The 16,505-nt window shown below is 45.9% G+C and overlaps 1 protein-coding gene across 1 annotated transcript in view; it reads right to left on the bottom strand.

The window, feature by feature from the left end:
* Window positions 1-3,025: 3,025 nt before the first annotated feature.
* SNAP29 (synaptosome associated protein 29) overlaps window positions 3,026-16,505 on the bottom strand; it is a 28,773-nt gene continuing 15,293 nt past the window's right edge. Inside the window, exons 3-5 of the mRNA XM_003419297.4 lie at window positions 15,076-15,161; window positions 10,396-10,494; window positions 3,026-4,365 (exon numbers count right to left, since the gene is read on the bottom strand). Of these exons, the coding sequence (XP_003419345.1) occupies window positions 4,208-4,365; window positions 10,396-10,494; window positions 15,076-15,161 (343 nt within the window). The 3' untranslated portion in view covers window positions 3,026-4,207. The remainder of the gene's footprint in view (window positions 4,366-10,395; window positions 10,495-15,075; window positions 15,162-16,505) is intronic.

Genomic DNA, 16,505 nt, shown 5'->3' with positions numbered 1-16,505 from the left:
CCAGTTGTAGGGGCAGGGACTCTGAAGGGAAACCCATTTGCAGAGTAGGGTGGCCAGTTGTCCTTCTCCCCCCACCCACAGGAGTATCTCTTGCCAGTCTACACAGGGGGTCACAATCTATGGCTCTCAGGCCAAATGTGGCTGCCAGTTAGCCTCCTATGAACTAAATAGTACTTACATTTTTAAATGGTTCAAAAATATTTAGGAAAATATTTCACAACATGTGAAAATTATATGAAATTCAAATCTCAGTGTCCATAAATAAAGCTGTATTGGATCACAGCCATACTCACTCATTTACATACTATCTTTGGATGCGTTTGTGCTACAACGGCAGAGTTGAGTAGTTGCCACAGAGACTGTATGGCCTGTGAGCTTACATTATTTATTCTCTGGCCCTTTACAAAGGTTTGCTGAGCCCTGGCCTAGGTGGTGCTGCAGAGGGGCCAGGAGGGTGGGAGACAGGCTGGAAAAGCACTCTGACGAGATGAGAGAGTTTCAAAAGGTTGCTCATGGTGCCAAATGTGGCAGTGAGGGCCAGATGCAGAGACTCAACAAAGATGAGGCCCCAAGAGACAGAAACGGTCACATGAACCAGAGACTACATCATCCTGAGACCAGAAGAACTAGATGGTGCCCGGCTACAACCGATGACTGCCCTGACAGGGAACACAAGAGAACCTCTGAGGGAGCAGGACAGCAATGGGATGCAGACCCCAGAACCTCATAAAAAGACCAGACTTAATGGTCTGAGACTAGAAGGACCCCGGTGGTCATGGCCCCCAGACCTTCTGTTGGCCCAGGACAGGAACCGTTCCTGAAGCCAACTCTTCTGACAGGGATTGGACTGGACGATGGGTTGAGGGATGCTGGTGAGGAGTGAGCTTCTTGGATCAGGTGGACACTTGAGACTATGTTGGCATCTCCTGCCTGGAGAGGAGATGAGAGAGTAGAGGGGGTTAGAAGCTGGCGAAATGGACACGAAAAGAGAGAGTGGGCTGTCTCATTAGGGGGACAGTAATTGGGAGTATGTAGCAAGGTGTATATAAGTTTTTGTGTGAGAGGCTGACTTGATTTGTAAACTTTCACTTAAAGCACAAAAATTATTAAAAAAAAAAAAGAGGAGGCCCTCCAGGCAAGTCTTTGAAAATGACTATGTATGTCGAGACAGAATTTGATTAAAAAACAACTTCACATTTTATTTTATGGAGTATGGTCATTTGTTGAGGTGAAAGCATTTGTGCGTAAGAGATGGCTGTTCTGATACAGACTCCAAATAAAAAGCCAAACACTCCCCACCCCACATGGCACAGTGAGCACTTTCAATGACTAGCTCATCGTCCTGTACACAGGCATTTCATTTATCAGAGGTGAAGGTGCTTAACAGCATTGGTAACTTTACAAATTCTGCAGAAAGGATGAGATTTTTATTAAATTGCCGTAGTGTACACTTTACATATTCACAGAAAGTTAGAGAAATTAAAATGCATTTTAAGTAATTTTTTTCCTGCCAAACTGAGTTCAATTCAGGTCTTCTTTCCCACAGAATGCAAAAAAGTACAGGAGGCAACCCCACTGTTGTTCAGTTACAAATGACTAGATGTTAGAAATAGTTGCCTCTGAAGGCAAATGTTTATTTTAAAGTTAGTAGCACACTTAACATATAATCTAATGTTAGAAAAGCCACTTTTTTTGAAGGCACGGTTAGTATCCAGCTCACCTGTGGAAATCAGAATCTGTGTTAAGGGCCATGCCTGGCAAGAGGGAGCCCATCCCACAGCCAAACCCAGCCCTGGCACCTTTGTTGAGTGTCTCCATTAGATGAGTTTAGGCTAGATGGTAGAATGTTTTCTTTTTGATCACAATCATCATGTGAACATAATCTCCGAAAATGCTACCAACTTTGTTTTATAAAGTAGCATGAGTAACCAGTTCTTTGTGGCATGAGAGCAGGGCGAAGATACAGCACAAACAAGATGGTGGGCTAGCGTAGCTTAGACAGTCCTTTGGCCAATGCCTTAGAACAAGAACAAGAATGAGAACAAAATACAGGAGCCCTTCCGCATGTGAGCAGAAAACAAATTTCCAGAAAAGTGAGGGCAATTCTCCTTCCATATGCTTGGGGTAAAAAGGAGGAGAGGGTACTGGCTTCACTGATGCAACAAAAGATAGGGACGGTACATAAAATCCGATATTACTCTGCTTCAAGTCAGTTAAATCACGAAGCCAATCATGCAAACTGTCCCTGTGACTCAGGAAGGCTGCTGAAGAGACTGTTTGGTGGTGGCCTTTAAGTGAGTTTATTTGAAAAAACATGTTTAGGTCTAAGGTGTCTTGACTAATTTCCAGAATCTAGGCCCAATGATAAGGAGAAACAAGTTATCATGACATGAAAGCAGGTGGTAGAGAGGAAAAATGGGAATGGATGGAAACGCCCACGTGGCTGTTCTTCACTCTGGTTTCAGGCATCTGAGCAGCGTTTTAACCGAAGCCTTCTGAATTAGCTGTTTGAGTTGGGTGTATGTTAAAAATGTTCCTTTTATCAGCTACCAAGAAAATAATATTGAGCTCATCTATGAACAAGCCTCTAAACTGGACTTCCTGGGATGTGCATGATAAGCATGCATCAGGCTCCCTGAGGCTGGGGCATGACCAGTGTCAGAGAGAGCTGTGTTTGCCAGTGGAGGCTGTCAGTACTTTTAGGAAGGTCCTGCATCATGGGATGGACCTTTCACAAACTGCTACATAAATAAATACTAATGCGTTGCTGCAGCACTTTAGAGGCTTCCTTTGCTGTAAGGGACTCCTGTCTAGAGGCTGCAGTGCACAGAGGAAATTATCACACCACAGCAGAGGTCACCAAGGCCAGTCCTGTTAAATGGTGAAAGGCACTGTTATTTTTAACTGTTTCCTGACCTGTCACGTTATCAAAATCAGTCCTTCTCACCATCTTTAAAATATATTCATTTATGCTTAAAAAAGACAGGGGCGAAAAAAAAAAAAAGGCAAGGGTCTTGTGGCTTCATTTCATTGGCAGTCCCAACAAAAAGAAACTCATTTTATTACAGAAATCAATTTTACATGCTTTCAAAGGATCTTTTTTGTAAGATGAAAAGAGAGAACAAGCTGGACCAATTAAAATGATCACGTGTGTGTTTAAGCCAAATGCTTCTACACAAAGTCAGCATCATTTGTGGAACTCTGAGTTCCAGTCCTGAAATTGGGTGACCGAGAACAAAGGGGTGAGTCTCGTCACCTTGGCTCAAATCACCCTCTGCAAGGAGCATGGGTGGGGATGCTGGATAAGTCAGGAGACCCCAGGTACTAAATAAACACCTGCCACACACCCCAAGCCTGGTCAACAGGGTGACTCTAAGAAGGGTGGGGTGCTCAGTGGAAGGAGACCCCTGCTTGACCATTAACCTCCAAATCGTGTCTATGTGATCCTCTGTTCCCATAAATCCTATGGGGCCGCCCAGTCGGTCAGCCAGGCAGCCTTGAGCCAGTAGAGACTCTGTTCCCAACCACAGTCAGAGAGCTAGAGATGACCACACGGGGTCCAGATGGCAAATGAGCCATGCTGTTTGGAGCCCTCCTACTAAAACCCATGCCAAAGATGGAGGGACGGTGGGGGAAGGGGGACAGCTATCTAAAACAGCAAAGAACGCTGCCACACTCCATTCCCCAATCTAATGGAGTCTTTTCCGGGTGGTTGAAAATCACAATGTGCTCAGTGTGGGAGGGGATGATGGCTGCTCAACAAAGGTGTGGAAGACCCCCTCCCCCACATGGCCCCTCAGCACTGTGATTCATGGGAAGGCTGAGGAATGAGAGCTACAGCAAACACAGAAAGGGTTGGCAGTTCCAAGATTGAAATTCTCCCCACATTTTCCATATGCTCATTAAAGTGAGAAATGCAACTCTTTCTTCTCATCCCAGTAAACAGAGGCCTGAGATATTCAGGGCCAGGCTACTGCGCCTGGACTAAAATGCTAAGTATTCAGTTGAAGGAACTTAGAAAGATGTTGACCCCAAGAAAGTGGGACACACGCTTCCTCAGAACAATAAAATCTCTTACAACCCACTCTGGTACAACATTTGCAAACACGCAGTAAATTACATACTAAAATAGGAGGTGAATTTCTTGGGCATTTAAAAAAAGACCTTTCGAATCTCTTCATCACAATGGAGTGGAAAACCTCCAGCTTTAAAGTTGTCGGACTTTCTTTTCTGTGGTTTTTATATTAACATCTAACTTGTCCACTTTGGTTGTGAGCCGGTCCAGGATGTCATCTTGCTCCTCGATCTCTGTCTGCATACCCAAGGCTATGTCCTTTAGGCGGCCCAGTCCCATGGACAGCTCATCTGTGGGAGAAGGAACAACACGCAGGCCTGAGCACACACAGGCATTTAGATTGCTGGGTCTGCTTCCTCATAAGACAGGCTCCAGTTACATTTTCCAAAATATGTGCAAGTTAAAAGAAAACCTGTTTACTCAATACAAAGTAAAATGTGCTTAATGTAGAACCCTCCTCCTTCCCCCAAAGAAAACCACTGTCAAGGCTGGTGGTTTGAACCTACCCAGTGGTACCATGGAAGAAAGGCCTGGAGATCTACTTCTGTAAAGATTACAACCAAGAAAACCTTATCAAGCACTTCTACTCTGTAACACATGGAGTCGCCATGAGTTGGAATAGACTTGGTGGCAATGGGTTTTTTTTTTTTTTTTTTGGTTCTCCCAGTGCTTCCAGAAATACATATAGATACACAGTTTTTCAGCTGCCTTTTAATGTTCCAGTAGGTTACCACACATTATAACATCAGCTAGTACCTGTTGTGGATTAAACTGTGTCCCCCAAAAATGTGCGTCAACTTGGCTAGGCCATGAGTCTGAGAATTGTGCGAATGTCCACAATTTTGCCATCTGATGTGATTTTTCTGTGTGTCGTAAATCCTACCGCTATGATGTTAACAGGAGCCCTGGTGGTGAAGTGGTTAAGAGCTCAGGCTGCTAACCAAGAGTTTGAATCTACCAGCTGCTCCTCAGAAACCCTATGGGGGCAGTTCTACTCTGTCCTATCAACTTGAAGGCACAGAACAATAGAACATGATGTCAATGAGGCAGGACTCGATTTACAGGATTAGGATGTATTTTGAGTCAATCTCCTTTGAGATATAAAAGAGAGAACTGAGCAAAGAGGAAAGGGACCTCCAACCACCAAGAAAGCAGAGATGGGAGCAGAGCATGTTCTTTGGACCCGGGAACCCTATGCTGAGGCACGCCTAGACCCACAGGGAAGGTATATGACAAGGACCTTCCCCCAGAGCCTACAGAGAATCCAGGAGCTGGCACTCTGAATTCAGACTTCTAGCCTCCTAAACTGTGAGAGAATAAACTTCTGTTTGTTAAAGCCATCCACTTGTGGTATTTCTGCTACAGTAGCACTAGATAACTAAGACAGTATCCAAGGAAAAGACACAGAGGAACCTGGAAATCCTTCCCAGGCCCTATGGGGAGTACCTGGAGAATTCACTGGTCACTCCCAGCCAGATCTATTGACATGCTCTTCAGGACCAAAAACTCCTCTGTACACAGAACTCAACAGTGCCTCCTTTCCTTCCTTCCACCTCCAGATCCCTAAACTAATCAAACATAGATCCATAGATGCAAATGTGGGGATCTCTGAGACAGGCCTGGGAAGCCCTGTCCAGCTGAAGTCCCTGATATCCAGGCTGCTGTAGCCCTAGGCCCACCTCTAGGTAAGGCTGCATGCCCCCAGCCCCCTCTAAGTGTGGCAGGAGAAGGAGGGAGTCCATTCCTGCCCTGGTGCCTGGGCTGCTCTGCCAGAACACACATGCACTGCAGACGTGCCCACCGGACCCAAACGCTATGGAAGCCCTTACCTACGCTATTAGAAGTCCTACTACCCCACGTTCATTCACTCGTTGCTGCCACTTCCCAGACCAGGAACACCTCAGTGCTGTGGAAATGCCAGGCAACGATGGTTAGCTCACACTTCCCACAGCTTACTGGTACCATTTGCCGTGGAACTGACTTTGACTCATGGCAACCCTCTGTGTGTCAGAGTAGAATTGTGCTCTGTGAGTTTGCATGGCTGATTTTATGGCAGTAGATCACCAGGCCTTTCTTCTGAGGTGCCTCTGGGTGGATTTGAACCTCCAACCTTCCGGCTGAGTGCTTAACTGTTTGCACCACCCAGGAAACCCTTACTAAGAACAGCATGCCAGAGGGAAGAGAAAGGAGAGAAGAGATAGTGCTTTGTAAGACTTCTTAATTGCTAAATCAAAGATAAAATGTTATACCAAAAAAAAAAAAAAAGGCAGAATATACAAATACTTAACACCAGCACCAGAAATCTAAACAGAATTGGTTATTTTTTAAAATGGTTGATGCTTCTTGGGTTTACTGACACCTATGACCCTGTATAAGGAGCCCTGGTGGCATAGTGGTTAAGTGCTTGGCCGCTAACCAAAAGATTGGCAGTTCGAACTCATCAGCTGCTCCAGGGGAGAAAGATGTGGCAGCCTGCTTCTGTAAAAATTTACAACCTTGGAAACCCTGTGGGTCAGTTCTACCCTGTCCTATAGGGATGCTATGAGTTGAAATTGACTTGACAGCAACGAGTTTGGTTTTTTTGGTTTGTGTAATGGACTAAATTGTGTCCCCCCAAAACGTGTGTCAACTTGGCTAGGCCTTGATTCCCAGTGTTGTGTGATTGTCCACCATTTTGTGATCTGATGTGCTTATCCTACGTGTTGTAAATCGACCTGTATGATGTCAATAAGGCAAGATTAGAGGCAGTTGTGTTAATGAGGCAGGACTCAATCTACAAGATTAGGCTGTGTCTTAAGCCAATACTCTTTTGAGATACAAAAGAAGTGAGCAGAGAGACATGGGGAATTCATGCCACCAAGAAACAAGAGCCAGGAGAACAGGGAGTCCTTTGGACCCGAGGTCCCTGTGTTGAGAAACTCCTAGACCAGGGGAAGACCGATGGCAGGGATCTTCGCCCCACGCGAAAAGAGAGAGAAAGCCTTTCGTTGGAGCTGACGCCCTGAATTCGGACTTCTAGCCTCCTAGACTGTGAGAGAATACATTTGTTTGTTAAAGCCATTTTTGTTATATCAGCGCTAGATGACTAAGACAGTTTGTGACCCATTTATTCTAAGAAGAGTGAACCTGTAAGGTCATATCAGGCCTTGGAAAAGAACAAAGGACACGCAGATAGCTTCATGGAGATAAGGAGTAAGATAAAGTGAAGCTGCCGGGCAATGGAGTTGAAACAGGGACTAAAGCCAAGTGAGACCTGCCTGCATGGGTCCTGGAAACAGGGGAGTGTGGTACAAAGGGCAGAGCATATACACCGAGGGCAGTGAGGTATAAGCCCACCTAGAAGGGCATGTGCCAGCATGCTGAGGAACCACCTGGTTCCACCCGAATCTTCCTCCTGCACCATGCTGTATCCTTTGTGGACTGCGCTGGCTGCAAGCCTCATCTCCAACTGCTCACCCTCTGCCTCCAGTGGTGGTTTTACTCAGCTCTCTTCTGCATGACTCCCAGATTTCAGTCCTTCATCAGTATTCCCTTCCTCCAGCTTCCAATCCAGCAGGCGTCAAGGACACCCTGGCCCCAGCCACGCCCTTCCTCTGGGTGAGGAAACTCTGAGTGGGAAGAATAAAGGGCTCTCAAGCCCCTCTGCGTTTCTCTGGTGTCCTGGGTGGTACAAACAGTTAATCACTTACGTGTTAACCCAAAGATTGGAGGTTTGAGTTCCCCCAGAGGCACCTCGGAAGAACGGCCTGGTGATCTTCTGCAAGGTCACAGCCATGGAAAGCCTATGCAGCAGTTTTACTCTGATACATGTGGGGTCGTCATGGATTGGAATTGACTTGACAGAAACTGGTTTGTTTCTCTGGAGTGGTCACAGCTGGACAGACATATCTTCTGGCTGTGAGATGTCTCTGCCCCGAAGGGCAGAGTCCAGAAGCCAGAGGTGGCTGTTTGAGCTGCTCTAGGGTCTGAGGGCAAAGGGCAGTTGTGGCTTGGGCTGAGGCCAGCTGGGTGTAGAGAGCACACACTGTGGTAATGTATGGAGACAGCCCTCTCCCACATGCAGGCATTGTGGGAATGAAGGTTGAAGTGTGAGCACTCACACCCAGGCAAAGAGGGTCAGCTCTGGACAGAAGAAATATACTTCTTGTATTTATTTAGTTTTACTTATATTTATCTACTAAAATCCATGTCTTACTTGTATGAAAATTAAAAAAAAATGTTTACAAAATATTATATTCACTAACTTCATTTTATAAACTAGTTATAAAATGTGGCTAAAGGATGGGAGGATAGAGAGAGTTGGAAGCTGGCAAAAATGTCACGAAAGGAGAGACTGGAAGGGCTGACTCATTGGGGGAGAGCAAGTGGGTATACGGAGTAAGATGTATATAAACTTATATGTGACAGTCTGACTTGATTTGTAAATGTTCACTTGAAGCTCAATAAAAGTTAATAAAAAAAAAAAAAAATGTGGCTAAAGATTTCCACACAGGAAGAGCCAAAGGACTGTTTACAAAACACTGGAAATAACCTAAGCATCCATGAGCAGGGGTTGGGACTGTTAAAAACGATACTTCTCAAGAAAATTTTGTAGTTTAGGAAAATGTGGAAGATAATAAGGTAAAAGCAGGATAAAAAATTGTATACACTGAATGACCCCAAGTCCACCTGAGAGCTGTATATCCAGGTGCAGATGTTTGTGAAAACAGGAGCCTCACACCAAAACAGAGGCTGGGTGGGGCAGGAGGATCCATCCCCATCGCCACCAGTGGCTGTGGAGTCAACTCCAGCTCCTGGTGCCCCCAAGTGTGCCAGAGCAGACCTGTGCTCCATAGGGCTTCCTGTGGCTGGTTTTTCGGATGTAGACTGCGGGTGGTTATTTCCTTATGGCACTTACCTAATTCCATCAGTTTCTACAATGAACATAATCAGAAACACAGCTGACATGTAACTGAAAGAAGCATCAGTGCTCTCTATTTGTTCAGCAAGTGGTGGTAAGGGCTGCTCCCCTGCTCCTCAGGGGTTCGCACCAACAGCCCAACAATGGATCTTCATGGGTTTACATTTTGTCTCCTACAAGATTCCTCTAACCTGTTGCTGTAATGTCGTTTCTGACTCATAGTGACCCTACAGGACAGAGTAGAACTGCCCCATAGGATTTCTGAGAGCCGGCTGGTGGATTCGAACTGCCAACCTTTTGGTTAGCAGCTGTAGCTCTTAGCCACTGCACCACCAGGGTTCCTAGGAACCTGAAATTTTATCATCTGTTTCACCCATTCTGCTAGGCTCCTGCAATGGGCTGGGAGACTGAGCAAATGGTCTGGCAGCCTCAGGGAGGCTCCTGTTTGTAGAGGAGGCAGCACGTGGGAGACACCACCTGGGATGAGCCCAGGGACCTCTCACAGACCAACCCCTATGTTCCACACCCACCACTCAGCTTGAGCTTCACATAGTCCAATTATCCCTTCACTGAGAGTGACCATCAGGTGCTCGCCTGCGAGGCCCAGGTGTAGAGTGGTGAATAAAGCAGACATGTTCCTGTGCTCTCTGGGGCTTAGTCTGCGGGAAGACAACAAGTAACCCAGCAGATCCAACAGTGTGCTCGGAGAGAATAGGGGGTGGTGGTGGGGGGCACCACTTAAACGGGACTCACAGTGTGAGGAGGTGGAAGACACTCTAGCAGAACAGTGGCAAGCGGGAGGACCCCCAGGCAGGGAAGACCTCGGTGCATTGGCTGGTGTGAGCCGGCACTGATGAGGGCAAGATGGGGTTGAGAGATGGGTTGGGGGGAAGTCTAAGGCCTGGCAAGGAGCCTGGGTGGTGTTCTAAGTGTGTGGGGCAGCCCCGAGAGGGTGTAATAAGACCACTCTGGCAGCTGGGTGGCAAACAGACCAGGCACTCGTAAGAGATATATTACGATGTTAGCTCACATAGCCCTCCTGATGGCCCTGAGAGGTGGATTCTGCTCCTGTCCCCATCTCCTAGTGGAGGAAACCAGGGTCCCGAACCACGAGCTGACATGGACGGACAGAGCAAGGGCGTGTATCCAGGCCAGCTGAGGACTTGGACTGCTGTTACAACTCAAACAAGAGCTGAGAATGGCTTGAAGGAGATGAGGAGAGGTGGACAGGCTCTATGGATGCTCAGGGGGTGCAGTGGGCATGACTTGATGTTGCGTTTGGTGTGGGGTGAGGGAGACCCAGGCACCAGGTTTCCGTCCGGAGCAAGCGGGTGGCTCCTGCTGTGCTGCGTTTGAGCTGCCTGGAAGCCATGTGTCCTAACCATGACTTGCCGAGGCTGGCGCAGCTTTTGAGTCTTACCCAGGTTGCTGTCGATCTTCTGGTGATAAGCACGAAGGTGTGGATTCTTGGGGTAAGTGTCAGAATTCACAGCAGTGCTAGTCTCTCTGGGGATGGAGTCTAATTTCAAAAAGAAACACCAAGAGAACAGTTAACTGATGTCTTTTCCAACAGTAGTTCACAAAATTAATCTTAATCTGGAAAATGGGTGGATCAAATAAGGTGAGTGGTCCTGAACCCTGTGACGAGGCAAGTATGGGTATAAACATCTGGATAAACGTATGAGGGACAGAAGTAGGCTGGCCTGACCGGAGCTGGGCCGGTAGAGAAATGCCCATGAACAAGTCAGGGTTCCAGTCTCCCCCAGCCCTTTGGGGATCACAGACCCCTAACACCTGGGTCACCTGGTCAGATGCTGGTACAAGCTCTGGAAAGAGATACAGATCCATACAAGTAACGATATAGCAGTGGTGATGCAAAAAATGAAAACCTGCCAGGCTCAGGGGGCAAAGTCTGGAAAACAAAGCTTAAAACTAAAAATTGCTGTTATGGAAATGAGGTTAGCAGTGACTTTTTTCTTCTTGAAATCTATTTCTAGGGTTATGCTGTCTTTTCACTTAAAACAGAAGAAGGATTGTATATAATGCACACTTGCCCAAAGAAAGCTTCCCTGGATTTTGGTTTCTAAATTCACACAGAAAAGCTACTTCTGTCATCATAGTTTACATTTTTTGAGGGTGTCTGAGTTATCTAGTGCTGCTGTTACAGAAATACACAAGTGGGTGGGTCTAACAAACAAATTTATCCTCTCAGTTTGTTATTGTTGTTGTTAGGTACCGTCAAGTGGGTTCTGACTCACAGCAACCCTATGTACAAAAGAATGAAACACTGCCCAGTCCTGTGCCATGCCTACAATCGTTGTTATGCTTGAGCCCATTGTTGCAGTCACTGTGTCAATTCATCTCATTGCGGTCTTCCTCTTTTTCATTGACCCTGTACTTTACCGAGCATGATATCCTTCTCCAGGGACTGATCTCTCCTGCCAACATGTACAAAGTATGTAAGATGCAGTCTCACCACCCTTGCTTCTAAGGAGCACTCTGGTTGTACTTCTTTCAAGGCAGATCTGTTCCTTTTGGCAGTCAATGGTATATTCAGTATTCTTCGCCAACACCACAATTCGAAGGCGTCAATTCTTCTGTCTTCCTGATTCATTGTCCAGCTTTCGCATGCATATGATGCTACTGAAAATACCATGGCTTGGGTCAGGCGCACCTTAAGTCTTCAAGGTGACATCTTTGCTTTTCAATACTTTAAAGAGGTCTTTTGCAGATTCACCCGATGCAATGTGTCTTTTGATTTCTTGACTGCTGCTTTCACAGGTGTTGATTGTGGATTCAAATAAAATGAAATCGTTGACAACTTCGATCTTTTCTCCATTTATCATGATGCTGCTTATTGGTCCAGTCATGAGGATTTGTTTTATGTCGTGGTGCAATTCATACTGAAGGCTATGGTCTTTGATCTTCATCAGTGTTTCAAGTCCTCTTCACTTTGAGCAAGCAAGATGTGTCATCTGCATAATGCAGGTTGGTTAATGTTTAGGAGGCTAGAAGTCCAAATTCGGGTGCTGGCTCTGGGGGAAGGCTTGGGTTTGGTTTTTCTTCATGTAGTATGGAGTCTATGTTCTCCTCTCTCAGCTCCCTCACTTGTTTCATCTCTTTTACATTTCAAAAGAGATTAACTCAAAGAACACTGTCAACTAGTTCTGTGTCATTAACATAACAAAGACAACCATTCCCAAATGGAATTATAACCACAGGCATAGAAGTTAGGATTTACAACACATATTTTGGAGGAACACAATTCAATCCATAGGGAGGGAAACATCTCGTTAGACTTACTGCATTTCCTAAAGCATCAATTCACTGAGTCCCATTATGCACACACAGTGTCACTTGTTTTGACTCTCTGAAATTAATAGGAAAAAAACAAAACTAAGACAGTTGCCATGGAGTCGATTCAGATTCATGGTGACGCCATGTGTGTCAGAGTGGAATTGTGCTCCAGTGTTTTCAATGGCTGGTTTTTTGGAAGTAGATTGGCACACCTCTGGGTGAACTCAGTCGCAAACCTGTCAGTAGCCAAGTGCTTAACCTTCTGTGCCACCCAGGGACTCCAAAGTTAATATACACTGCAGCAACTAAAGCTTTCTTAAATTCCCTAAAACCAGGTCTTTTAAGGTACGTGGCTCTGATGTCACTTCTCCAGAGAAAAAGGGCAGGTTTTTCCAAGCCATGAACACTTTTTTGTCTTTTCTCTCTTCTTTTTGTTGTTTTTGCCTGAACTGTGCCAATCTCAGTCTTTGCTGACCCCCAGCTCTTCCCCCATCAGGTCTCTCCCTAGTTGTGTCCACGAGGACAAGGGTGGGTCCCAGCTCCTGAAGGGCACATCCTTCAAGGTAGCACACGAGCATTTAGTTTGCTTACTGTTAGATATTCCTGGTTTTCTAGAGGCCTACAGAAGCCCCTGGGCAGGCTAATTTCTTTTCTAGGTGTTATGGGTTGAATAGTGTCCCCCAAAAATATGTGTTGTAAATCTTAACCTCTGTATCTGTGGTTATAATCCCATTTGGGAATAGGATTTTTGTTACCTTAATGACAAAGTACATTGTAGGGTGTGTTTTAAGTCAATCTCTTTTGAGATACGGAAGACATTAAACAAGCAATTGAGCAAGCCAAGATGGGGGAAGACAGATGCCACACAACATTGAGTATCATCAAGGAGCCAAGGAACTGACTGAAAAGACAAGGACAGTCCTCCAAAGTCAACAGAGAGAGAAGGCCTTTCCCTAGAGCTGGCACCCTGAATTTGGACTCCGGCCTCCTAAACTGTGACAGAATACCTTTGTTTGTTAAAGCCACCCAACTGTGGCATTTCTGTTACAGCAGCACTTGATAACAAAGACAGAATTTGGTACTGGCAGTTGGGTGCTGCACTAACAAATAATATGTGGAAGGGATTTTGGAATTGGTAATGGATGGAGGCTGGGAGAGTTTTAAGGTACCTAATAATAAAAGACTAGACTGCCATGAAAAGACTGCTGGTAGGATTATGGACGTCAAAGGCAATTCTGGTGAGGGCTCAGGAGGAAGTGAGAGAGCCATAAAGGAAGTTGCTATTGTCTTAGAGAATACATGTGGCGCCATCAACAGAATGTTGCTAGACATGAGGATATCAAATGTGCTTCTGGGGAGGCTTTAAAAGCAAATGATGAACGTGTGAGTGGAACAATGGAGGAAGGGCGATGCTTTTTATGTGGTGGCAAAGAACTTGTCTGAATTATGTTAGAATATTTGGTGGAAGGTAGAACTTGTAAATGATGAACTTGGGTATCTGGCTGAGCAAGGTCTTAAAGAGGCCGTGTGGTTTCTCCTTGCCACTTAGAGCGGTAAAATGTGAGAGGAAAGTGATGAATTTAAAAATGAACTGTGCAAAACGAAAACAAAACTTTAAAGATTTGGAAAATTCTGTAGAACAAAGTAAGGACACGTGTCCTAGAATTTTCACCAAGGCCATGGTTACACAATCTTTTATTAAAGAGATTAAGTCTGTGACTAATGGCTCTTACCAGTTACCACAGCAGAAAACCCATCAGCTTAGACTAAAGGGGGAAGAGAGAGAAAGACTTCCCCTAGAGCTGGTGCCCTGCATTTGGACTTCTGGCCTTCTGTGAGAAAATAAATGTCTGTTTCTTAAAGCCACCCACATGTGGTATTTCTGTTACAGCAACACTAGATACCTAAGATGCCAGGTAAGGGATGTTTCTGTGCATACCATTTGATATGACTAAAAGGATCTGACACAAAACACATTCTGTCTTGCACATCTGTCCACACTGCTAACTCTCCGCCCAGTCAGGCTTGGGGTTGTTAATAGTTTCCTGTTGCTGCTTAACAAATGACCACAAACTGAGCTTCCAGTTCTGGAGATTTGAAGTCCCACATGGGTCTCAAGGGCTAAGGTCTAGGTGTCAGCGTGGCTGTGTCCCTTCTGGAAGCTCTAGGGAAGAATCCATTTCTTTGCCTTTTCCAGCTTCTAGAGGCTGCCTACATGCCCTGGCTGGTGGCCCCCTTTTCCATCTTCAAAGCCAGTAACATAGCATCTTCAAATCTGACTTTCTCTCTCTTCTGTCTCCCTCTTCCACTTACAAAGGGGGTGATTGTGATTATGTTGGGCCCACCTGGATAATCCAGGATCCTCTCTCCATGTCAAGGTCAGCTGACTGGCATCATTCACCTGCAACCTTCACTGCCATTTTGCCATGTAACCTCACACACTCATAGGTTCTGGGGATTAGGATGCAGACATCTTTCGGACATTATTCTATCTACCACAGTGGTTTTGCTGCAGTTGGCACTGCACTACCCAAAGAGCTCAGAGCTACATGGGGCAAGAACTGATGGTGGACAGGCTCATTCTCAATGAAACACAGGCCCCCACTTCTTTATCCCCTTCCATGAGAGAGGAGGAATGATTCCCACTTTCACACACACTTCCGGTAGCTTGCACCTGGTGCTGCTTCCCTTATGTCCTGTACCCAGCACGTGTGTGACAGATGCTGGGGCCCCCACCCCACTCAGGGCCAACACCAATCCCCACAGAGTCCAAGGGCAGATGTGAGTGTAGGTCTCCACTAACCTGAATCGTCCAGCTTTCTGAGGTTTGGGTGGCTGGCCTGGTACTTTGACTCCTGTTCTTTACTTGTTGTTATGGCTTCTTTCAATCTTTGGATAGAAATTAAGAAAAAAGAAAAATTTTAAGGAAAGGTACCTATCACAGCGCTGTGAGTCTTTTCACATAATGCCTGTATGCAGAAAATCAAATGCCTTCTCTGTACTAACCTCCTTCTGACCAAAACTAGTGATATTTTGACAGTAGTTCCTGGGAGCCTTGTCTTCTGGTACAGGAAGCTTACAAAGATGCCAGCCTTAGAAGCTTAGCATTTAACTAGACAGCCCTTTCTTGTGAAAAGTGCTAGGACCAGGCAGAAAAAAGTATATGCCAACGACTAAATGGGTACTTTAGACCAAGGGTTGGCAAACCGCGACCACAGACCCAATGTGGCCCACAGCCTGTTTCCATATGGCCCTTAAGATGACCACTTGTAAGCGCTTAGGTGATACAGAACATGAACTCTGACCCTCAATTAAAGATTTCATTCTTCTCTTAAGTATACCTATAATACAAAAAAAAAATTGTACTCAATTATTATATTTAGGATTCCATCACTAAAAATTTATGGAAATTTCTCTCGTTATATAAAAAACCAAAACCACACCAGTTGCCGAGTCAATTTTGACTCAAGGTGACTCCGTGTGTGTCAGAGGAGGACTGTGCTCCGCAGGGCTTTTTGCGGCCGATTTTATCCGATGTAGACCAATCACCAGGACCTTCTGCCCACTCACCCCTGGGCGGACTCGAGCCGCCAATCTTCCTTAGCTGCTGAGCACTTAGTCACCTGTGCCACCCAGGGACTCTCCTGTTACTAAGTACCTACACAGTATCTTTGATCTTGCTCCCTGGCCCTCAGCCTAAAATATTTATTATTTGGCCCCTTGCAGAGAAAGTTTGCCAATCTCTGATGCAAACAAGGACTTTTCTCTGCAATTCAGCAATGTTCAGACCGTACCCAGCACCCACAGAACCGCTGCAGGCACGGCAGCTGCCCCCGTCACAGCTGGGGCACTGAACAGCCTGCTCCTCTCCACCAGCCACTTTGTCAGTCAAGCTGGGAATCCCCCTCCACGTGGCTCCACCCCCAGCAATCCAGGCCAATGAAGTCCTCTTGGTCCTAGAAATTGAGTCCCTCCTCTCTGTCCCTTCTGCCCTACCTTGCTTATCTTTATGTGGATTATGACAAAATGAGCATCTACTTTCCAATCCTGACTCCACTGGCTGACCTGCACGTCTCCCGGTCCAGTCTTTACCAGCTCCCACCCCTCAGGAGGAAGCCTAGGCTCCCGCAGCCAACAGCGTGCAGATGTCCAGTGCTCCAGCTATGTGCAGAATGTAGTGGCGCCTCGGGACACCTGAGGACTTAACACTTGTGGCTCTAATTGCTCAGAAGC

The sequence above is a fragment of the Loxodonta africana genome, chromosome 19 (assembly GCF_030014295.1).
Source record: "Loxodonta africana isolate mLoxAfr1 chromosome 19, mLoxAfr1.hap2, whole genome shotgun sequence".
NCBI lineage: Eukaryota > Metazoa > Chordata > Mammalia > Proboscidea > Elephantidae > Loxodonta > Loxodonta africana.
Note: the sequence above shows the minus strand (reverse complement) of the source record. Positions and strands in the feature narration are given on the sequence as shown.